The 25,581-nt window shown below is 42.3% G+C and overlaps 1 protein-coding gene across 2 annotated transcripts in view; it reads left to right on the top strand.

The window, feature by feature from the left end:
- STX8 (syntaxin 8) overlaps nt 1-25,581 on the top strand; it is a 238,014-nt gene that overhangs the window by 136,772 nt on the left and 75,661 nt on the right. For both annotated transcript variants that reach the window (XM_024748471.1, XM_024748472.1), the window contains exon 7: nt 9,087-9,188. In XM_024748471.1, the coding sequence (XP_024604239.1) occupies nt 9,087-9,188 (102 nt within the window). The remainder of the gene's footprint in view (nt 1-9,086; nt 9,189-25,581) is intronic.

Below are 25,581 nucleotides of genomic sequence, written 5' to 3'. Positions count from 1 at the left end.
TAAATAGAATAACATATTAATACTGTGGGGTATAGAAGAATTGTTTTTCACTTTATAATGAACTAGATACAACTCAAGATTAAAAAACAGTGATTTAGCACCTGGCAAGTTTTCAGTAAATATTAGTAGTTAGCGTTTTGGTTTTACATTCTAGGAGTTTTCAGTAACACACTAGGGTCCTCTTACCATCTTCCTTTCCCCACACTTTGGCTGCATTCAGTCCTGCAACTCAGGCAAATTGCCCCCTTCTTCCCCCACCCACAGCGGCTCTCAGCACAGTCCATGGCAATGGCCCGATTACCAGTCCATACACATGGTATGTGCCACCCTCTTTTCTGCAGTGCTGCCCTCTAGGACAGCATTCTCTTCTGCTTTTTCACCCTCCTCCTTTGTTTCTAGTTTTTGTTCCTCTTGTTCTTTAAGCACTAGCGTTCTCTGATGTTCTTCCTTTACCCATACCTCTCTTTGTTCATTATATCTTTAACTTGAATTTTTAAATTAACATACAGAAAAATCGACTGTGTGTGTGTTTGTGTAGTGCTGTGAATTTTAACACATGTATAGATTTGTGTAACCACTACCACAGACAGGACACAGAACAGTTCCATCACCCCTTGTGCTGTTCATTTGCCGTCGTTCCCTCCCCCGTCCCTAACCCTTGGTGATCACCAACTGGCTTGTTCTCCATCAGTATAGTTTTGTCTTTTGGAGACTATCATATAAATGGAATCACACATATGAACTTCTGTAGTGTTCCATTTTAATTTTTCTGTTGCACTTTTTGCTATATATCTTTGTACAGATTGTATTTGTGGTTACTAGGGATGACAATATATATCCTTAACATTCTACAGTCTGCTTAGAATCAATATTTTATCATGTCTAGTGGGGTATAGTAACCATACCACCATAAAGGTCCCTTTACCCTTCCCTCCCGTCAGTATGGTGTATGATACTTATGTTCATTGAAAACCAGATGTTGTAAGTTTTGCTTTCAACTGTCAGATAATTAAAGAACTTAATTGGAGAAGGATCTATTATATTTACCCAAATGTTTATCATTCTGTTGCTCTTCATTTCTGATGTACCAGATTTTCTGCTGGTGTGATTTCCTTTCTGTCTGAAAAAGTGCCTTCAGTTTTTTTGTGTGGGGTCTGTAAATTCTCTTAGCACTTCATCTGAGGATACCTTTCTTTCACCTTGATCCCCAAAGGATATTTTTGCTGGATATAAACTTCTGTGTTGACAGTTTTCTTTCAGCATTTTAAAAATGTTGTTATACATTCTTCTGGCCTCCATGATTTCTGGTGAGAAATCCACAGTCTTTCAAATCTTTGTTTTCCTAGAAGTAATATGTTATTTTGGGGGGTGGTTTTCAAGATTTTTTCCTTTGTTTTTAGTGTTCAATGGTTTGGGTTTGATGTGTCCAGACGTGGATTTCTGTGTGTTTATCTTTTGGGGGGTTTTCCGAGCTTCTTGAATGTATAGGTTTGTGTTTTTTTGTCAAACTTAAGAATTTCAGCCGTATTTCTTCAAATATTTTTGTGCCCCACACTCTTTTCTTCTCCTTCTGGGCCTCTGATGACATGAATGCTTGACCTTTGGGTACTGTCCCGTAGGTCCCTAAGGCTATGGTCATCCCCCTGCCTTTTCTCCTCATTGTTCAGATTTGATTGTTTCTTTTGACCTGTCATCCAGTTCACTGCCTCTTTCCTCTGTCATCTCCATTCCGCTATTGAGCCCATCCAGTGAGTTTTTCTAATTTTGATTCTTGTAGTTTTCAGTTTTGCAATTCACATTTGGTTCTCCTCTATATTTTCTGCTTTTTTTGTTTTTAATTTTTTTCTGAAACTTTTGTTTCAAGAGTGTTCACTTTTACTTGTTGGGGCATTTATATTATAGCTGCTTTAAAGTCTTTGTCAGATAATTCCAACAGCTGTGTCATTTCAGCCTCGGCATCTGCTGATTGTCTTTTCTGATGCATCTTGAGGTTTTCTGGTACTTCGTGTACTGAGTAATTTGGGATTTGATCTTGATTATTATGAGACTCGGGTTCTGGTTTAAGAGGAACTTTTATTATTTACTTAGCCACTGTTTCTCCTTCTGTTTTCCTGGGTGTTTATCTCGGTCTCTTATTTTTTTCCTTCCATATTTTGTCCTCTGTAACCTCCTTCTGTGACTTCTGGGAGACTATTCCAGTTTGTTTTCTAACCAAATCTTTTATTTAGATTACAATCTGTTTAACTGCCTTCACTGAGGTTTTTGATTTGACAAGTGTGTTTCTATCTGGAGCACTGTTTCTAGTAACTTAGGTCGGTCCCTCATTGTGGCTCTCTGTTCTGTTGTATTGATTTAGTGTCCTCTTGAATCTTGTTTTAAAAACAGAAACCAGTTTCTCAAGCCTTGTCCTTTTCTGGAAGGAATTGTGTTTTCTAGGGCCAAAGGGGTGAGGGAGGGGGAGCAGATGCTCCCTCTTTATTTACACCTGTTGGCTCTTTGCTCATCTTCACACACACATGTCAGTGTCTGTCTGTTGTTAGAAGTTGGGAAGGGTTCTAACTCAGCATAAGCCTCTGTTACACACGTTTCAGCCTGGATGAAAGACTGAAAGGCCGTGGGGTTGATGGTGGGGAGGAAGAAGGAAAGGAGCCTGTGCTTTCTGCCCAGCCTGGCCCACCTGTTCCTGCTTAAAATGGGAGCAGGTATGGCCAAGGGGCTTTCTCCTAGGCCTCCGAAGCTTGAGTGCTCCCAGAGGCTCTGCTTGGGTGTGCGGGGACTCCCTGCCAGCTGCCCTGCCATAGGGTGCCTTGGCCAACGTGTTACTTTTCCTCTGCTGAGTCACAGATCGGTCTGTCCTTCTGTTCCTGGTTTCCTAGTGTACAGAAAAGTGTATTATTAGAGGTTATCACCCACCCCATGTTTAGTTTCCATTGTAGGGAATAAAGGGAGTTAAACTAATGCCCTCAAGAAAAGCTCTTTCTTCACCGTTTGGTTTTTTTAATGCTTGTCTTCAGACGTCATTAGCAATTAAGTGAAAGGCATAAAAGCATAATGACTTTGCGAGTGCCAGCATCCATTATGAGTGCAAAAGGAACCAAATTTATCTGAAAATACACAGCATACTCTCTGCCCTTGTGTAGATGTTACTGAGACTGTAACCGAGCCTAGAAGAAAATTAAATATATTTGGATCCAGCTGTGTTGGCACCGTATAATATTTCTCACCGCTTTTTGATGCGAAAATACTTTCTTTTGTCCATTTTTTTCCTTTCTGTGTTGGAATGGCACTTGGTATCTCGAATGAACACGTGACAGAAACATAAGTTCCTTCTCGAAACCAAGTGCAAATACTTACTGGGAAGTAAAATACCAATTGCTCTTTGGAGGCTGTACTTGGAGGGATCTGAAAGAGTCAGCTGGTTCTTTCTTAACCTGTGTTTAATTTGCTCGTAACTGACTGTGGTTGGGGAAATTCCCCCCTTAGAAGCCACTAGGCTGCAAGGTGGGAATTCTCCCAGGCTCCCTGCCCTTGGAAATCGCCTTCTGAGGTCATACTGACGAGTGAATTTGATCAAACCAACCAACAGCAGTGGCAGTGCAAACCTTTTAAAAAGTGACTTGGCGGTATGTTTCAAAGTCCATGTGGCAGTCAGAATCACGCTTAATTAAGAAAACGATAGAAAAGAAGGAAGATGATAATGGAGGAAAGAATTCATTGACTCATTATGTGGAAATATAGAAGCATTCTACATATCCCATAATGGGCTATTTTTAATGAATGTTTATTTTAATGGAATGAATATTTTGTAACCATTAGAAATTATAACTGTGAAGACTGTGTAACAACACGAAAGCGTACAAATGATATGTTAACAGGGGGCAAAAGGCTCATATGTTGCAATTATATAAAAATACAGGGCTTCCCTGGTGGCGCAGTGGTTGAGAGTCCACCTGCCGATGCAAGGGACACGGGTTTGTGCCCCGGTCCGGGAAGATCCCACGTGCCGCGGAGCGGCTGGGCCCGTGAGCCGTGGCCACTGAGCCTGCGCGTCTGGAGCCTGCGCTCCGCAACGGGAGAGGCCACAACAATGAGAGGCCCGCGTACCGACAAAAAGAAAAAAACATATGTTTATGTCAAATCTTAGAAGGGAATCCACAGGAGTGGTTACTGGGGTGTGTGGATAATTTTATACTTTTCCCCTCTCATTTATAAACTGCTATTAAATGATTTTTATCACCTAAAAATGGAGGGTTTTTTGTTTGTTTTTTAAAGCAAACTAGTAATCAGATGAGGTTTACCAACCAATATGAAAAACTCTGTGTTTGGTCTGAGATGAAAACATTAACCCCTTCAGTGTTGACTACTGATTTTTGCTTAGCTAATCTTCTACCAATTTTGTATTTACCTCTGTTATGAATATTTACAAATTTAATGAGAACTCTATCCAGAAACCCAGTTAACATATAACAGCTGACATATTGTATTTAGTATCTGACAAGGAGTATTTTGCACTTGACTTTCTTATAGTGCTAGAAGCTTATTAAGTGTAAATTTTATATTACATGTTGAGACATTAAAAGATACCATGCAATCTCAGCTGTAGTCGTTTGCATGAGAACAATGGACCAAGCAACTCCAGGAAGCATAGCTTTTACTATGGAATATCCTGATAGGACATGAGGAATGGAACTTAAAAATACCGACTTTTATATATGCGACTCTGTCTAAACTCAGTGTGTTCTGTGCTGACTGGACAGAACCTGAAACGATGGATCCAAGTCCTCGCGTCACATTTTAGGGTGAATACGGTGTCCAGTGCATCAAGATGTCACGAGATCTAGAAATCGCTTCCTCTGACAATCTGTTAATGTTCAGAGCTAAGTGTCTGTAGCTGAGAAGACAAGACTAAGGAGTTATACGAGGAGAATTGTCTTCTGGAAGGAAGAACACTGGAATTGTGTTGTTCTAGAAATAGAAGGTGAACGTTAAAAGCAGGCAGATTTTCAGCTCGAAATATAGAAACTTATAATTACAGGCACCCTCCAGCTCAGCCATGGAATTGATTTTCTCACGAGCTTCCCTGTTACTGGCACGGGGTTGGGTGGGGAGCTGGGTCGGAGGGGGATTGTTAAGGGGGAGGAGCTACAAGATGATCCCCTGACTTCTTGCAGCTGGAAAATTTTGTTATTCTAAGTCATTTTGCTTTGTCTTCGCAGCAGGTCTCCCTGCCTGCCCGCCTTCCTCCCTCCCTCCCTTTTTTCTTCCTTTCTGGAAAATCCTGGAAGTATCATGATACTGTAAACTTCAATTTTTTTTTCTAATTTATATATATATATTTTTTCAAACAACTTTTTATTGAAGTATAGTTGATTTACAATGTTGTGTTAGTTTCAAGTGTATAGCAAAGTGATTCAGTTGTATATATATATATTTTTCAGATTCTTTTCCATTGTAGGTTATTACAAGATATTCAGTATAGTTCCCTGTGCCATACAATAGGTCCTTGTTGTTTCTGCTTTACATTTTTAGTTGAGGTATAATTTACATACAACAAAGTGTACAGACCTTAGTGTTCAGTCCATGCATTTTGACAACGGCATACGTTTGTGAGAATATTTAGAGCATTTCCATCGTCCCAGAAAATTCCCTCTTCTCCCTTTCCAGTCAGTCCCCTCCATCCCCACCCCAGAGGCAACTGCTTTCTGATTTCTATCTAGTAGATTAGGTTTGTCTTCATACTTTATATAAATGGAATTATTAAGTATATATTACTTTCTTATTTTCGCCAACAAAATGCTTTTGAGATTTATTTTTTATTTAGCCAACAAAGTAACAGTTTTTACAGTTATAAGCAGCTCTTTGTTTTTTATTACTGAACAGATACCACAGTTGGCTTATCCATTCCCCCATTGATGGATATTAGGTGGTTCCTAGTTTTGGGTTCTCATGAGTATCGCTGTTGGGTATATTTTTGTACAGGTTTTTTTTTTTTTTCTTTTTGCGGTACGTGGGCCTCTCACTGTTGTGGCCTCTCCCGTTGCGGAGCACAGGCTCTGGACGCGCAGGCTCAGCGGCCATGGCTCATGGGCCCAGCTGCTCTGCGGCATGTGGGATCTTCCCGGACCGGGGCACAAACCCGTGTCCCCTGCATCGGCAGGCGGACTCTCAACCACTGTGCCACCAGGGAAGGCCTGTACAGGTCTTTCTGAGAAACATGTTTCTATTCCTGTTTGGTAAATTCCTAAGGGTGAAATTTCTGGGTCATAGAGTAGATATATGCTTAGCTGGAGTAGAACAGACAAATATTTCTTCAGTTAACTTTGTGCCAAATCATCCCCAACAATTAGTATTGTCAGTTTTGTTTAATATAAATTTATTTATTTATATTTGGCTGCGTTGGGTCTTTGTTGCTATGCACAGGCTTTTTCTAGTTGCGGCGAGCGGGGGCTACTGATTGCGGTGCACAGTGGTTAAGAATCCGCCTGCCAGTGCATCCAGGAAGATCCCACATGCTGCAGAGCAACTAAGCCTGTGCGCCACGACTACTGAAGCCTGCGTGCCCTAGAGCCTGCGCGCTACAACTACTGAGCCCGTTTGCTGCAACTACTGAGACCTGTGCACCTAGAGCCCGTGATCTGCAACAGGAGAAGCCATCACAATGAGAAGCGCATGCACTGCAACGAAGAGTAGCCCCCGCTTGCTGCAACTAGAGAAAGCCTGTGCATAGCAGTGAAGACCCAACACAGCGGGAAAAAAAAAAAAAGATTTCCATCTTGGGCAAGCAAAAATGAATGGTGGTGCCATTAACTGAGGCAGTGAAGATAGGGGAGTCCAGTTTGAGGGAAGATGAAGAGTTTAGTTTTAGAGACCTTGAGAGTCAGATATTTGTAGGAATTTCAAGGTAGAGATAAGTAGTAAGCAGTTGGCTATATGAGTCAAGGAGTTTTGGAGAGCTATGTAGAGCAGAAAAAAATGTTTTAATTTAAAAATATTTAAATTAAATTTTAATATTTTAAATATTAAAATATCTAAATTACTGAATTTAAATATTTTAAATTTAAATATTAAAATTTTAAGTTTAAAACTAAAATAGAATAGAAATACACAGAGTTCTGGGGATCACCAACATTTAAGAGCAAGAGGAGACTAGACAGAGCTTACAGATAAGTGAAAGGGAAACTGGGAGAGTATGTCATTGAATACAAGGAAATAGCTATGAAAGGATCGTTAAATAATAGTGAAATATTTTCTAGGCAGGTGTTGTACAGATAATATTGGGCAAATTTGGCTTAGTTCCACTTTTCTAAGAAGCAGCAAATTATTCAATGCTTTGAAATTATTCAATGCTTTTATCTTTTACACTCCATTCATTCACACCCTTTATCTTTTAGTATTTATCTTGCTGTATATTAGGCACTCTCCTAGGGATAGGAGATACAGAGATGAATAAAAGTTAGTGTCTGTCATACTCCTTCTGTAAAAGACATGCAAACAGATCATTCAATACAAACAAAAAGGGTCTCTAAGTAAAAAGATTGTAGGAAGTGCTGTAGGAGCTGGAAGAAAGACCTCCCAACTCTTCTGTGCCTTTCACATGCTACTCTTTTTGCATGAGTCGCACTATTCCTGCTTCACCCACATACATGGCCGTCAAAACTGAGCTCAAACAACTTTCTGAAAGCTTCCTTTGACTTGCTTGTGGGTTTTATTTCATTCTTTAAGAAAAATGGTAACGTATTGGACAACTTATCTCTAAAGCAATCACTAAAAAGGGACAGAGGGAAGGAGGGAGGAAAAAGAACCAAAACTGGGAAAAAAAATAGTATATAGAGCTCATTATAAGAAATTCAAATAAAACAGTTAATACAAGGAAGATCACCCAGGATCACACCACCTAGAAATAGTCATTATTAACATTAGGTTAACGTTGTCTGGATATATCCTTACAGGTTCGTATGTATAAAAGGAGGGATAGAAATAATTTTACATAATTAGGGTCATATTATATATGCTATTTTAATATTAAGTGCTTAATTTCACTTTTAAAAGATAAACTTCAGGGGCTTCCCTGGTGGCGCAGTGGTTGAGAGTCCGCCTGCCGATGCAGGGGACACGGGTTCGTGCCCCGGTCCGGGAGGATCCCACATGCTGCGCGCGGAGCGGCTGGGCCCGTGACCCATGGCCACTGAGCCTGCGCGTCCGGAGCCTGTGCTCCGCAACGGGAGAGGCCACAACAGTGAGAGGCCCAGGTACTGCAAAAAAAAAAAAACAAAACTTTACATGAAGAGTTCTCTCCAAGAGGTAGTAATTGCTAAAAGATCCATTTAAGGTTAACAAAATAATAACGTAAAACATTGAAGCTTTGGTGATTTTTACAAAGCTGTAAGTCTCTATGTTTTACTTTCCAACAGCTTGATATGACCCTGCTGAGAGTGATGAAGAAATTAACATCTTAGCTGCTGCTTACCTTTCTTGCCACCGCCCCTCAACTGCTTCCTGATTTTCACCTATAATTCCATTGTCACTGTTTATTATGTTTGTCTACTTTTCTGTAACCTAATCCATATGCTTATTTGTTCTCAGCTCAGTATTTAAATGGATTCAGTTCTCGCCGTCATCTCTTATGTCATGGCCTCTGGCTTCTCCAGCCCAGAGTTCTGTATTTTTAGTCACCTCTCGGTTGCCTAGATTTCATCATCAAGTAGTTTTCTTAAGAAGGATCCCAGTGGTCCCTGAAGTCCTCTATACCGTCTGTCTGCCGTCTTTATACTCCAGTGACAACTTGGCTGGGCATAAATTTGTTGGGTCATGCTTTCTTTCCCCTGAACTTTTGACATTTCTCCTCTGTCTCCTGGAATTGTGTTGAACTCGTTTTTTTCTTTACTACTCCTTCCCTCCCGACCCCACCCCCAACCTTTAATGAATCAGAATTGCAGTTTTCAGAGAATATACATGAGTTCTTTAAAACCTTCTCACTCACTGCAGTTGAGAGAATTATTACTAGGAAGGACCACCACAGCTATGAGACTGATGTGAGCCAAGGTATTTTTGGAGTATTAACCATGCATCTTTGTTTTCCTTTATAGAGATAATTGATGACCTTGCCAACCTGGTGGAGAATACCGATGAGAAACTTCGCACCGAAACCAGGCGTGTGAATCTGGTGGACAGGAAGTCCACGTCTTGTGGTAAGAGATTGCTGTAGTTATAGCTCTGCCTCTCTAATCATTTGCGGATAAGCTTCCCACGTTGGTCTCGTTTTACCGCAGGGATTTGGTTGCTCTTCTAGTACAGCCAGTTTCATGTGATGAAGCATTGAAATTGCTAGAAGATCCCTAAATCTTGTTAAAATGAAATGAATTGTTATGAGGACAGGGGAAGTATAATGCGTTGTTAATTTTTTTTTTAATTTAAAGTAAGAAACCTTCCTGTATACTTACCGAAAATAACAGTTTGGGAAATTCTGTGACATCATGCAGGCTGGTGGTGACAGATCTCATGGGTTTTAAAGGTGATCTTGCTTGTTTTGTGCCTGTTTTAGTCACAGGCTTCATTGTTGAAGCTTGAGCTATAGAGCAGTTAAGAGCACAGATTCTAAAGTCCAGATGAGTGTATATCCTGTTATTTAGTGAAGTTATCATTTCTTAATACCTTGTACATAAAATGAGGAAACACAGGCCAAAATGAGAATCACTGGGCATGACTCTTAAAGTGCTGATTCCCTGGCCCTCCCGTCGAGATTCTGATTGAGTAGGGCTAGGTTGGGGCTCAAGAGCGTTCATCATTTAACAAGCGCACCAGGCACTCCCGATGTGGGTCCTTGCTCTCCGGCAGAAGTTCTGATGCACGTGTTTGTGGGGTTTCAATGATCTCTTGCTTGTGCCTTGCCCACAGGTAAGTGACAATGAACGGTGGTGACACTAGCAGTAACCACAGTCATGGTTATTTGATGCTTCATCTCACAAAGATGTACCACGTTTATAAGGCTAATAACTTTGTTATAAATAGAAGTGCAGTAGCACTAAAAAGAAAACTAATCTGAGCACATGCTTTGCCTGACTTTTCGCCCTTTCAGTATGAAAAATATACTGGATCCCTCCCATCTATCCAGTTTTAGAACAAGGATCTCTGTGCGAGGGTCATCTGGGATGCACAGCTTGAGAAGTGTTACCTTCCTTGCCTGTGTGTGTGGTTAAACAGAAATCTAGAAGAGCAGGGTGATGGAGGACCGGGCAAATATGGACTCTGGAATCTCAGAGGAAGTGGAACTTGGAGGCGCCCACCTACTGCCCTTTTATCACCTGTCTCCTCCCTGGCAGTTCTCATCCACCAGATACCAAGCCACTCTGTGCTTCTGCGCCTGTAGGCGTGTGCTTCTTTCTACTCTCTGCGCAAAGCAAAAGCCTCCTTGATTTTGCTTTACCGGCCTTCTCATAACTTCTAACCATAGGGATATTGTTCTTTGCACCAGATCCTGAAACTTTGGTGACGGAGATAGATGGGCTCACTCCCACCTCCATCTGTTATTATCTTCGATTCTTATATAAACTTAATCTTTCTGAACTTTAGTTTCCTTGGCTGTAAAAAAAAAAAAAATAGATGACCTGGTTATAAAAATACAATTGTATAAAATATGTAAAGTGTCCGACACTCGCCATCGTCCCTGAATTTCCATATTTTATGCAGAGAGGCGCTAGAGCATGGTAGTTAAGAGCATGGGCCCCAGAGCCTGGGCTCAAATCCCAGCTCTACCATTCACTGGCTGTGTGACCTTGGGAAAACCCACTCCCCTTTGCCTCGATTTTCGCATCTCTGAAATGGGAATAATAATGGTACATACCTTAGAGGGTTGTTGTAAGGAATAAATGAGTTAATGTAGGTAAAGACATAGATGATAAAGAGGTAGGTAGGTAAATAGATAGATAGATAGATAGGGATATACAGCCCTTACGGCAGTTCTTGGCACATAATAAGCAGTGAGCAAGTATTAGCCATTATCTTTATATGTTGAAAGTAGGAAGAATCTTCCAGTTAAGAGACAACTTTCCTGAGGTCTTTTTCATGCACTAAGCAGTCATGCACTAAGCAAGTAAGATTTTGTATTTGCAACATAGAGGCCCTCACCACATGCCATTCATGACGTCATAATGAAGAATATGGCTTCTGCTGTTGCCAATTTTTTATTTTGTAGTTTTACCTGGTGTTGCTCTGTATAGCCATAAATGTCCATAAAATCTTCTGAGCTGAGCTGTTTAATTTTTTTTTTTGAAAACAGGAGAAATTTAGAGATGCCCAGAATTACTAAAATGCATGTTTTTTAAACATGTGTTGGTATCTTAAAATGTGTTAAGTGTGAATTGATCTCATGCCCCCTTTATATTTACTTATAAGTATATATATTATCTGTATTAGAATTATATGTAGTGATTCGGAAGGGGGAGGTACAACAGTACAACAGATGCTGCAAGAAGAAATTTCTCCAATTTTTTTCAATGGAAATACTTCAGAGAGAATTCTTTCTCTCATCCCTTCAATTTTTCCCCCTGATATTTATTTAGCAGTTCTATCGATAGTACAGCAGCACCACATAACTATCCTTATATCATTTGTGGTACCTGATAACTTTAAAGAGAAATGTTTTGCATTTGTATTTGTTCAAGGGACCTTGGCGATTATGTATGTGTTTGTCGACAAGCAGTGCTAGTTTTGCATATTGACGGAGGTTCAGCATATGGCCCCAAAGGTCTAGGGAGGCTAGACTTGTATTCATGACCCCCATTAATTAACTTCAAAGTCTTCCCCCTGATCAGTATTAAGCCTTGGAACTCAGGGTATATTGTACAATTTACTGAGTAGGTCTAGCAGCCCTTAGCAACATTAGCCTGACCTTTAAACAAAAAAAAAAAAAAATGTTTTTATTTTGGTAAAGTATACCTAACATAAACGTTACCATTGTAAGTCTTTTTCAGCATGCAGTTCAGTGGCGTTAAATACGTTCACGTTGTTGCGCATTTACCACCACCATCCATGTATCTCCAGAACGTCTTCATCTTCCCAAACTGCAAGCCTGCACCCATTAAACACTAACGCCCCATTCCTCGCCCGGCAGCCCCTGTCAGCCACCACTCTGCTTCCTGTCTCTACAAGTACGACTACTCTAGGTACCTCATATAAGTGGAACCGTACAGTATTTGTCCTTTTGTATCTGGCTTATTTCACTTAGTGTAACGTCTTCAATATTCCTCTTTGTTGTACCATGTGTCAGGAATCTCCTTCCTTTTTTAGGCTGAATAATATTCCATTGTTATGTTTATGCCACATTTTGTTTATCCATTTATCTGTCAGTGGACTCTTGGGTTGTTTCCACCTCTTGGCTGTTGTGAACATGGGTGTACGGTGTCAGTTCCAGTCCCTGCTTTTTTGTGTACATGCCCAGAAATGGAATTGCTGAATCAAATTGTAATTCAGTTTTAAATTTTGTGGGGTAACTACAGCACTGACCTGACCTTTTGTTTTGCTTTCAGCCTTTAAACTCTTAGGTACTTTCTAGTAGTTTCTTTTTTTTTAATCTAATAAAGCCCACTTGCAGGCAGGAGTCAGGGGCTTCCGCAGCCTGAGAGGGGTAGGCAAGTGGAGTTGGAAGGTAAGGTCCTGGGCCCACCCTAGTTGGGAAGTGTAATAGGAGACCCTTTTCCCATTAAAGTGGGGCCCCAAACCCTTGGGATAAAAGTGTACCAGAAATAAATTGTCCTTGGGGATTGTGGAGAAGGCAGCCTTGGCACTGAACAGATGAGAAGAAGGAAAAGGAAAAACTATCGTTCCTGGCAAGTTGCGGTCACAGAAAGGCTCTCCTGTGCATTTGTATCCTGGGTAGCTGTATTTACCTGTTGTAGCTCAAGGTGCCTGGCAGAAGTAATGAAATACCTCTCTGGAGGGGAGAGCATGTTTATCCTTGGTCTCTAGGAATCAACCAAAAAAAAAAATTTCAAGGCAATGACCAGCACACACTCAAAGATAACGTGGCATATCGGGAAACCACACAAGACGAGCAAGGATCAACAACAGACCACAGAAACTGATCTGCGTAGACTTGCAGTGTTAGAATTATCAGATGCAGATTATAAAATCAATTGTGATTATATTTAAAGAAGGACATGACAAGTTTGAAAGTATCTTCAGAGAATAGGAACTATAAAGAACAACCTAGAAAATTTGAAACGGGATCAAACAATTTCTAGAAATAAAAGGTAACTGAAACTCAAGTCTCAGTGGACATGTTTGGTACCAGCAGGGGAGAAACTCAACCAGAGGACATGTAAGAAGAAAACAAACCATATTCCCTTTCCATAAATGCTAACATTTACGAAAGGATGTCCAAACGCCATGGAAGTTAAATTACGGTCTGGGGGCAAAGGCTTGGTCCAAGAGCCTCACGACATAGCAAAGAGTTAATCACTTGCTCTTCCCTAGTGCAAGGCCAGGTTGATCACTGATATGTAAACACATACACATAGTACATGATACTGCAAGCAGGGTATGTTTTTTTAACTATTTGGGGGGTGGGGATTAAGCAACTCACTCAGGATAACTCGGTTACTGTTAACTCCATGGCTGTTTAACTAAGAGAACTTGCGTAAGCTGAGAATAACAGCGGCACATCATCATTTTACTTAAGGGAGTGCAGAACTAGGCTGTGAACCGTGAAATGGTCTTTTGTTTTCCTTCCGCCACCATATCGTCCTCGCCCATCTGATATATCAGACATAGATGCTTTCCCAGTGAGGAAATTTCTTGTTAAAAGGACAGACCCAATTGCAAGGGGGCCACACAGAACGGCCCGATGATGAATTTGTTTGTTCAGTTGTTAACAAAGGATTCAAGCACCTCTTTGTGAACCTTTCACTCGGAAGCCTGGGCTTTAAAAATTTTTTTACTGGGATCTTTGGGTGGTTTTTCCTCCCTTTTCTTCTCCTGCCCCCACCCCAATAATAGCATCAAGTAGAAAACAGTATTATTGTCTGTCTCCAGCTTCTAAACGCAAACTAGACTGATATCTTCCATTGGCACCTATGTGTACTTTCAGATCTGTTATTTGTGTTAAGGACGTCCGCATAAAAGCGGGATCTTTGTAATTGCAGTTTAAATATTCATTGTGCCTCGTCCTCATTAGAATTCAAAATAGAGCCTCGTCTGAGTCTGAGGGACGCAGCCAATTGTGAAAGGCCAGACGAAGGGTTCTGAATGACTCGGGTTGAGGGACAGTACTGCTTCTCAGTATACTGACCGTTACATAATGTTGTCGAAGCAGACTTACTGTGATTTTAGCAGCGTCTCATTGATGTGGTTAGAAATCAGCCCAACTGACATTGCATTGACAAGGTCTCTCTCTGGAACCATTGGATTTGCCTTCCACTCCTTGGAATGGGGTTGTCTTAAGGAGGTGGAAGAGTTCAGTGGTTGAGAAAGGACAGCGCACCGCATGGGTGTGGAGCCAGGCGAAGGGGGGGTCACCGTTGGGGCTCAGCCACTTACAACCTGGGTGACTTGGAGAGCCGCTTGCCCTCTCCATGGCTCAAAACGAGGGTCCCATGGCTCTTCTGCAGACTGCATGAGAACCATCTGGGCGGCATCGTGACTGTGCTAGTGAGTCCTCAGTAAATGCCAGCCGACGTTAAAATGTGGCTTTAAACTGGTCGTCGAGAGCCACCTTAATAAGTAAGGCTCAGAGGCTCTTACCTCTCTTTGAAGCCAGCTTAGAAAGGTCTTTAAGGAGAATAGTGGTGATCTGAGTAAATTATGCAGGAATATTACGGAGCTAGGAGGCTTGCATCCTCATTTAATCAGAAATGGAGTCGATTTTTTTTTTTCAAATAAACTGAAATTTATAATCTTGTGGCTGAAGCCATTACCAGTCATGAAGTTAGTCAAAACCACCTCTAGTGCATGTGCGGGATGGTGGTGAGGCTGCCTTACTTTTTGTATTGCACAAAACCCACTTTTTCTTACGTTAGCTGTTTTGAACTGAACACGAAATAGGTAAGAAACTGAATTCCAGGTTGTCTAGCTTATTGAACTGACCTTAGAGACAACTTAATCTCTCAAGGAATTGTTTTCAAAACCTTACCACAAACACAAACAGTTAACCTGGAGCAAGAGAATAGCTCTGCGAGTTCTTTTATTTATCTTACTGTTTATCAAGAATATTCTTAGCTATTGTTTCCTTCCTTCTTAACCTTCTTCGTTGAGATAAGCTAGTTGAATTCCTCAGCTCCCATTCCGTTGTGGAGCACAGGCTCCAGACAGGCTCAGTGGCCATGGCTCACGGGCCCAGCCGCTCCACGGCACGTGGGATCTTCCCGGACCGGGGCACGAACCCGTGTCCCCTGCATCGGCAGGCGGACTCTCAACCACTGCGCCACCAGGGAAGCCCGCTCCCTTATTCTTTACATACGTGTGTGCCTGACTCTGCACCCCCGTGTCACCTTTCATTCGGTCTCTGGAGAAACGCCCAGTCCTTCACTAATGCGTATCTGCCCCCAGAGCCCTCTGATCCTTAACCTTACTGCTGCCTTTCCCATTCATTCATTCACTCTTTTCTCCCTCCATGCCAACACAGTTACTGGGCTTGGATTTTAGAAGCAGGTCTCCCAAGAATTTTATGCTCTATGGTTTCACTGCCTGGTATCTATTATCTCCGTAATGGAGAAAAGTCATTTCTCTAAAATCTATAGCAGATATGTCTTGGGAGGGAAACAGTTTTAAATCAACTGAAAAGGGCATGTTTACAAAATAAGGGAGCCCTAAAGAGAGGGACTTATTTATCTTGGTAATACTGGTAGCCAGGTAGACGTTAGCTGCATTCAGACACCAAATTCACAAGATGGGAACAGCGGCTTATATAAATATGATCGGCGTCACAATCACGCACATTTACTCTGTGTGCCAGGCACTGGGCTCGGTACTGGAGCTGAAAGGTACCTGGGGCACACAATTCCTGCCCTCGGGCAACTTGGAGCGTAGGAGGAGGGACACACACTGTAAATCGCTAGTGACTGCAGTAGCGCAGGCAGAAAAGGCTCTCAATCAGCCTAGGGGCCCAGAGGTTTCCAGGAGGACACAACACAGGAGCAGACGTCTGAAGGATGAGTAGGAGAAGCTTCTTCTGGGTCTGGTCAAGTGACAAACCACAATAAGCAGGATGTGTGCACTGTGATGCCATTTCAAGGAGAAAGGGAGGGAGACAGGGAGAGACAGAAGGATCCACGTAGGCGCTGTGTAGACGTGTTGATTAGAGCGTGACAACAGGTGTGGAGGAGCAGGTGCAGGTGACATCGGTTACTTCAGAGATGTGCACGGGGGCCAGGCTTGGAGCTGGGTGATGCGAGCTTGTTGATGTTTTCTTTACAAAGCTTTAGAAGTTTTTATGATAAGCCTGTATTACTTTGTAATTTGAGAATTAATTAAAATTTTAAGGAAAATATACTTTTACTATTAATATTTTGGTACTCTTTCAATAAACTTAAAAAAAATTATTTTTGGCTGCATTGGGTCTTCGTTGCTGCGCACGGGCTTTCTCTAGTTGCAACGAGTGGGACCTGCTCTTGTTGCAGAGCATGGGTTCTAGGCGTGCGGGCTTCAGTAGCTATGGCGCACGGACTTAGTTGCTCCGCAGCATGTGGGATCTCCCAGGACCAGCACTTGAAACTGTGTCCCCTGCATTGGCAAGCGGATTCTTAACCACTGCGCCACCAGGGAAGTCCCTTAATATCTTGGTACTTCTAGTCATTTTTTCTCTACATAGTATTTTGACAAGATTATGATAATCCTGTATTTTTAACCGTTCTTTTTAATGTTCTATGTATTTTTTAAACTTTTTAAGTTGAAGAACAGTTGATGTACAGTGTTTGAGGTGTACAGCAAAGTGATTCATATATAGATATATACACATGTGCATATATATTCTCTTTCAGACTCTTCAATTATAGCTAATGTCTTATAAACCTATTTTTCTTTTAATACTATTAGTACCGTCCCATCAAATAGATGTGCCATCATTGACTTAAATACTCTTGTTTGGGGGCTTTTAGATTATTTCCACGACGCATAAAGCTTTTCTCCACATTTAGGACTTTTGGGTATTGGTTCGGATGCTTCCAGGGTCAGAATCAGAGACCAGCTCTGGCCGTCTTACTTATATCAACAGTCTCCTTCATATATCAGTGGGCTCCTGAGTGGAGGATTGTTTGAGCCCCAGAGCAGTGACAGGGAGCTGGAGGGCCGGGGGCAGAGCTGCCATCCCTGGGCAGGGAGAGCGAGGTCGGGATGCCACCGCCAGAGCTGCCGAGTCACGCCGCTGCCTCTGACCGTCTCTGCTTCTCTGGGTCAGTGGAAGAGTGCCGCGCTGGGCAGAGGAAGAATCTGGCTGTGTTAGACTTCACATGATGGGCATTCCCTCAGAATGGAAATGGGGGTTGGATGGGGACATCCAGGGGAAAGAAACAAAACAAAGCACGTTGTCTATTACAGATGTATTTCTCACGTAGACTTATTTAGACCCAAGGTGGGAGCAGCCTTAAGCTGTTTTCAGCGTACAGGCGTACATCATTTCATTGCGCTTTGCTCTTGCTGTACGTCACAGATGATGTGGGTGTTTTTTTGGTTGGTTTGTTTTTTTTTTTTTTTTTTTTTACAAAGTGAAGGTTCGTGGCAACCCTGCGTTGTCAGATGATGGTTAGCATTTTTTAATAGTGTTTTTAAATTAAGGGATGTACATTGTTTTTGTAGACATAATGCTGTTGCACACTTAATAGATGACAGTACAGGGTAAACATAACTCATATGCACCAGCAAACCAAAAATTTGCGTGACTCACTTGATTGAGATATTCCCTAGAGCAGCTCTTCAGGCAGGATGGGACCAGCTCGTGGAGAGCCAAGGGGCTAATCCCGTCCCCCTTTGTCTGTCTTTTTTTCCTCTTCCATCTTTTATGGAAGACATACTCAGGGCTCAGTCCTTTGCTCTTTTTTTGTGGGGTGCGGGGTAGGTCTTCTTTGACCTACTCTGTCGACTCTTCGATGGTTTCATGGGCACCTCACAGCTCTGCATCTCAGACCCCAACTTCACCTGAATTGCAAGGCCTCTGTCTTCTTCCACTACCACTCAGTTTCTCTTGACTGCCCCCAACATGCTCTCAATTTGTGTATGCTCTTCATAGGCTCATTATCTTTGGCCCCACATAAGCTCCCTCTTCCCGTTGCTTCCCATTGCTTCAGGCTAAAAACTTCCTTCATCCCCTCAGACGCTTTCGGAGGCCAGACAGGAAACCTTCATGACTGAGGCGGGCCCCTGTGATTCTCTCCAGTGGCAAACGAGAGAGGAAACAGCAGAGCTTTGCCGAGTGGGAATGCAACACCAGATCATCTCTGTTTATTTTTTTATGGGAAGCCTGAAATCTGGATCTTTTAAGTGAAATCTCCCAATATTTTAGTGTTGACAATAAATGAACCTTGTTAAAAATTTCACGTGGGCCAAAAAAAACATGTGGCGATGTCCTACACTTTGGGGCCTCTCTTTCACCTCTCTCTGGTGAGTCCCTAAGCCTGTTTGAGAATAACTCTGAAGTAAATCTCTCTCTTCCCTGTTCATCACTTTGTGTTCTCACCACTCTGTCTCAGGCTCTTGTCACACTTATGTAGCCATTACAAATGATAATGAAGAAGTCTGTTTATTGGGTACAGAAACATGCGTGATTGTAACGTTGATCATATTTATGTAAGCCGCTGTTCCCATCTTATGAATTTGGTGTCTGAATGCAGTTAACGTCTGCCTGGCTACCAGTATTACCAAGATAAATAAGATGAGCCCCTCTCTTTAGGGCTCCCTTATTTTGTAAACATGCCCTTTTCAGTTGATTTAAAACTGTTTCCCTCCCAAGACATATCTGCTATAGATTTTAGAGAAATGACTTTTCTCCATTACGGAGATAATAGATACTAGGCAGTGAAACCGTAGAGCATAAAATTCTTAGGAGACCTGCTTCTAAAATCCAAGCAAGTACTGGGGCGCTCCGATGGATATATTGGAATTGCTCGATATTCATTTTAGGAGCTAAAATGGACAGCTCGCAGACCTGCCCTTCTCTTGGCACTTCTGAACACCCCCCTCCTGGACCCTGTGGGTGCCCGTGGCCTTTGTGTAATGCAGGTGTGACATGTTTGTGGTCAGATGTCTTTTATATGTGAGCACATCACTGTCGTCTGCTTTGGTTTTGAGTTCCTACCGTGGAAAAGCCTGGCTTTCTGCTAACAGCCTTTATTTGGGGAGTGAGAATAGGAGCAGGAGGTTCAAATGTTGATGCTTCGGCTTAATCCAGGCAAAATGAAGCCTTTGAGAGAAGCACCAAATTGGAAAAGCTTTATTTAATGGAAAGTGATTGATAAGGGCTGACAGCCTCAGAACTGTCACCATGACTGCCTCTGAGGCCGCCACACTTTTTCTAATCCGTTACGAGGCAGTGACTTTTGCTATCATCAAGGGGTCAGAAATGATCACAAAGTAGAAGCATTTTTTGATTATTGTTTTTGCTCGGTGTGGTTTGGAAAGATAAGGTGTGATTTCCAAGAGCAGCTTCTGTTGTTACGGAGTAATAATTACGCTGAGCAGGCTTGGCCGATACCACTCCCCCTGTACGTGTTCCTACGTGTTTTCTGGTAATATTTGTTCGCCACTGAATTCATCTGCTTTCAACCGGCTGTGTAGGACCAGCAAGTATCGGCTAGGTTTAGAAGGCCCGTCGGTGGGCTTGGGACAGAGCACGTTTTGCTTACTCAAAGTATACTTCATCTCTGTTGTGTGTCCACTGCTTAAGCGAGCTAGAGCCCCAGTGCGTACTCAAGGTGTTTTGCCACCCCAGCCTGATTTTTCAGGAGTTCACCATTATACTCCAATACTTCTCATTCATGCATGATTGTATTTGTAAATGGAAATGAAGTGAAGAATTGGATTCTAGTTGTGACCGAAATTACCCAAATTGGGAAGTTGCTTGATACCTTTTTTACATGTGAAATCAATGGCTTGGTAATGTTGACCATAAACTAATTGGAGTCCAGTTAGTTTATGGTCAACATTACAAGGGTTTATAATTGGACTGTAATCCAGTTCTAATTGGGCTTCCTCAAAAGAAGTTGGGCATTTTCCTTTTAGCTAATAGATTCATCCACATCTTCATGAGGTCAGTATGGAAAGGCAGGGAGAAAAAGGTTAATGGCTTAGACTAGATGGTCTTTGAGGTTCCATCCAACTCTGTTATCCTCTTTTCATACCCCTTTGAAGAGAATTAGACACTTCCTTCTACCCTGCACGTGCACACACCCCAAATATGAGTCAGGGGTCTTGGCCAGAACTTTGTTGATCTCATTTCATACAGGGTGGTTGGCACCAGGATAGAGACTTGCAGAGTTAAATCCTACCTGAACAGGGACCTTGACCTTCAGTGTTACGTATTCCTGTTTGATTGAAAAAAATTTTAACAGATATGTGTTAGAACAAAAACAAGGAAGATAGAGAAAAGTTTTAATGGGAGATACAGAGAACGTTTGTGGGGTTTTAGTATGTGTCTCTTTAGGAAAATAAAGAAATGTGGTTATTGAGCGTAACTCCTGGGTTCTTTGTTCATAAGTAGTTGGTAGAGATGCCTCGCACTTTTCTCTCAAGTTGGTGTTATAGCTCTAGGGCTATTTTTAGTTAATTAGTTTTTTTTAAGTGAGCTGTATTTTTTGGAAAACGTCCCTACAATTTAAATTTTGGGTACAGGTTTTCGTGCCTCTCGCCCATCAAAAATTGTAACTATAAAATGGAGTAAATGGACACGTATCTGGTTTTAGGGTTATTTAAAGTCACAGTGGTTTACAAGTGGATTATCTTCTCTGTGTATTATCACAGTGGAAATTCAGATATCAGCTGGCCTTCCTGAGCTTCTAGTGCTTGCTACGCTGTTGAAGAGGCGCCCTAGCCCAGGCCAGTTACTGGTGTGTGCTCAGAGAATGAGATCGTTTTACTTCGACATCAGCTGTGATGCCCAGTGTGCACGCTTCTGAGAAACAATAACCGCTGGTCAATAAAGTTGAATTAGAAACAAGCAGAATTAAAGGAGCTGTCATACCTTGGGAAATCATAATAATTAATACCTGGCTGCAGCCATTTCTCAGTGTGCAAAGCATCTCTGTCAGCCCCGTCTGCCGGTCTGTCCACGGGTAGGTCCCTGTCCGTACTTCTCACCTTACAGCGCACTTCACAGTGGCGCCAGTGTGAAAAGCTGCTCAGTTGCAGGGCAGTGCTTCCAGTCCAGAGCCCTGACATTTTTTAAAGAACTTGACTCTGGACCTTGTTGCATTCATGAAAGTTTTTATCAGCCCTAGGGATCCATTCATCGGCTCCAAGAGAACCTCATCAGCCACACGGTTTTTATCTTTCGGCTCACCTTTTCTGTCTATCTCAGAGCCAAGCAGTCATGACACTTCTGAGTCATTGAACCAGCGTTAAATTCCTAAGAAAAATTGATTTGGGGCTCATCTGAAATCACTGTTGGGTTTTCTCTTTCCAAGGGTGTGAACACTGAGATCAATTTCTCCGGATTAGCAGCAAAATGATCTCTGTATTGGACTTGGGCATCACTGATCCATGACACTGACCTCTGCGCATGCCCAGTACCAAAGGCTCTCCTGCGTCTCCCGTTTTGCTGCTCCGAGCCGACTGCAGCCAGCAGGACGCTCTTCGGTGGCCTCGGGAGGGCACGTGTCTGCTGAACGGCTCCCCCCGCCTCCCCCCACCCCATTCTTCCACCAGTTGATTTATGGTGATAGAGCCCTTTCTCTTTTGGCCCGCCAAGCGATTGTTCCTTTCAAAATGACTTGGATTTCTGAAAAGTCTTATTTTTTAAAAAAATTTTTGCACATATGGAGCCAAGATTCTTTGTCATTGTGTTGGCGTTTGTCTGGTAACTTCTTACCTGTAAATCCACAGAGAAATGGAAATAAAATTGAAAAGGATCACTTTTTTCTTTTTTTTTGGCCACACAACACGTGGCATGTGGAACTTCCTCAACCACGGATGGAACCCATACCCCTTCAGTGGAAGCGCAGAGTCTTAACCACTGAACCACCAGGGAAGTACGAAAAGGGTCACTTTTTTTTTTTTTTCTTGCGGTACGTGGGCCTCTCACTGCTGTGGCCTCCCCCGTTGCGGAGCACAGGCTCCGGACGCGCAGGCTCACGGGCCCAGCCGCTCCGCGGCATGTGGGATCTTCCCGGACCGGGCCACGAACCCGCGTCCCCCGCATCGGCAGGCGGACTCTCAACCACTGCGCCACCAGGGAAGCCCGAAAAGGGTCACTTTTAAAAATGAATGAATACAGTGGTGGGAGCAGCACAATGATGTGAATTAATATTTAATGCCACTGAACTGTGAATTTAAGGTGGTAAATTTTATGTGTATTTACCACAGTAAAAAAATGTTTTTCCTGTTTAAAAGATGAGGAAGTACTTTGTGTACCCCTTCCCAGTAAATTATGGCAAAGTTAGAATAAAATTCCTTGGCATCTTTGTAAAATAACGTGCAGTATTGTTCCATACAACCGTTTTTCGTGTGATGTGGTAACAGAATCTTAATTATATCTATATAGATTTGCCCAAGCAAAATAGAAATAGGAGCAAAGATAGCTTCAAAAACTAGAGGGCATCTCAAAAATAAATATAAGTGAATTAAGCATTATGGTTGCTATATCTTATTCTTGCCATTCTTAGTAGTACTAGTAAAGCACAGTTAACTGATCACTGATAATATTCCTACATCCAAAATATAGGCAGTTTATTTTTGAAACCTGGAAGGAGAGTTACATGCTTGGAATATTTGATTTGCAGAGACTTCTCTATTCCTGTTGTCAGCTTTCTGACACTATACTTTTTGTATAACTTCAGTAACATCTACTCTTTTTAGCATATTTATACCCATGATGAATCAGGTCCATTTTAATCCATTTCACTAGTCCTATTTCCATTTTGTTTAGAGATAATGAAGCCTCTAATAGTCCCTCTAGGGGGTGTGCTTTTCACTTTAGGTAGACAGCGGGCACATCTTCCTGTGACGCTGGACTTGTTTTATACTTTCTGTTCCTTAGAAAGAAAGGCTAAGCTCCCAGTCTTTCCAAAAAATGGTTCTTCCCTTTGCGATCCACATTTACATCTCTTTTCCCTGTTTTTCAACTCGGCTTTTCTTTCTTTTTTAAAAAATGTGATCCGGGACTGCTTCTCAGGTACTTCTTAAGCCGTGTCTTGACGTTGATACTTTTGGTGGCGTGTGATGGCTGCAGTCAGTTTAGTAGTCAGAATGTGCCAGTGGTGTAAAATGCCGTACCTTGGGCCCATTTTTCAGAACTGAAGCCCCTTCAGCCTGTCAGTAGTAAATAAATGTATTTCTAAGCATTTTACAAAGTGAAGACTATGATTACGATATAATTTTATATGTAAAGGGAGTGGGAAAAGGAGAACAGCCCACTTGTTACAATACTGCCGGAAGGATCGAGAGGATAAAACGAGGAGGGCAGAGTGATCCACACGTGAGTAGCTGTGTGAGGCAGCTACCACCCATAGACCTGAGGGAAGGAAGCGCGTTCCAGAGCCCCCGGGAGCATAGTCACTGCTGCGCTCCTGGGACCGCCACTCAGCCAGTGCCGGAGCTGCCTCGGAGGGGCCCCCTGGGCTGCTGTTTCGACCACATGGAGATGCCCCCCAGACCAGAGGAGGCCTGCCTTGCTGGTTCTGGGACGGCCAAAGAGAGGCAGTCGTGGCTGCAGCCGGGATCACTGAGGGAATGTAGACACTTGCAGAGACCCTGCTCGAAGCAGAGGGGGAAAGAGGAGGGGAAGAACAGCTTCATCCTCCATCTGGCCTTCTGAACTCCTACCAGGACCTTCGCCCGGCAGACCGTAACGGGGAGCTAGCTGGCGAGGGAGCCTGGGAAAAGTAGTTTGTAGACTCCAAGCCCCAGGATGCCAGAGCAGAGAAGGGCAGGTGTGGAGCTGGGAGATAGCAGGTAGTACCTGGTACACAGCTCTTCACAGGGGGACCATTGAGATGTTCTGTACGTATTTCACTGGAAATCATCTGAGATGTTACCCCAACCTTCGCTGTTTCTTTCGAATTATTAGGTTTCTCATGAACTTGTTGAACTGGGAAAGGGTTGTACGTACTCTAAAGGACTGTTTGGTTAGAGCTGTTTATCCCAGGCCACATGAGCCTTAGGAAACCCAAAACATATAGTTTGTCACTCACAGAAGAAGTAGGGCCGTTGTCACCTTGAGCCACTGAAGAAATGACGCCGTTTCCCCTGACTGGCCAATGACTTACCACCTTCGCAGTAAATGATTACAGGTATGAACAAACGTGCAGCAGTTGGACTTAGTATTTGATAATTAGATTGACTTCCGGCCTTCAATTATCTCCTATCTTTTTGTGAAAGAAAACTATGAGAAGTCACCTGTGAAAAAAGTGACAAGTAGAAAGGACCACTGGGCACCCCAGCAGTTTTAAAGTTTGGAAGGTAAAGTTGAAGAAATCTTCCAGAAATTAGAACCAAAAGACAAGGGAGGATATAAAAATTAGAGAATTGGTTCAAGATCCAAATAATAGTAATGTCACGGTGAGAAAAACAGGACCAAGGAAATTTTCAAAGGAAACAATGCAAGCAATTTCTCTAGAACTGAGGGACAGAAGTGACCATATTGAAACAGTTCGTTATGTACCCAGCTTAGTAGATGAGAAAAGACCCATTCAAGTAGTGGAGGGTAGTGGAGTATTGCAGGAAGCTCCTAGCAGATGTACTTTCCCTAAATGAGAAAGTAACTCTAGAAAAGAGATCTGTGATGCCAGAAATGAGGGAGAGAAGTAAAGAGAATTCCCTGGATGATAGCAGTGGGAAGACCCAGGATGTCAATTGTGCAACCGATTGAGAGAACCACCATTCCCGAATAGAGCTGGAAGTTAGGGGAGAAAATAAAATGATATGTTTTCCTGCAGAAAAAACTGCACTGAGAGGCTCTTGGAGGGAATGAGATTTAGTAGGAGGAAATCTAAACAATGAAAAAAGAAAGGCAATTATAACCTCCAGGAAAACGAAAAGTAACACAAATGAAACATAATTATAACACATTACTGATTATGTAGATAGCCAAGGTAATGTAGACATTAGTTGTTAATTAGTTGTTAAGATCTAGCTATAAGGAAGATGGGAGAGGAAGAGGTAGAAAGAGGAAATGACAATGTATCTAAAATAGATGGAATTGAGAGATCACAGTGTGAGCAAATCGTTTTAAAATGGGGAAGGGTTAGTGATGCAGTAGTCAGAAGGGGAGGGCAGAGATTCCTGTTTAATAATTATTATAAACCTTTCTAGAATTATTTGAATATTTGTCATGAATCATTTTGATGCAATAATTTTCTCTAATGTTGAGTTCTTTAGGTTTGTAGGTTCTGTTACAACTTGAGGGATAAGCTTGTAAATAGTAAACAGAAATCTGTGAATTGAAAT

The sequence above is a fragment of the Neophocaena asiaeorientalis genome, unplaced genomic scaffold (assembly GCF_003031525.2).
Source record: "Neophocaena asiaeorientalis asiaeorientalis breed wild unplaced genomic scaffold, Neophocaena_asiaeorientalis_V1.1 scaffold543, whole genome shotgun sequence".
Classification (NCBI taxonomy): Eukaryota; Metazoa; Chordata; class Mammalia; order Artiodactyla; family Phocoenidae; genus Neophocaena; species Neophocaena asiaeorientalis.
The sequence above is the reverse complement of the archived record's forward strand: the minus strand, read 5'-3'. Positions and strand labels throughout refer to the sequence as shown.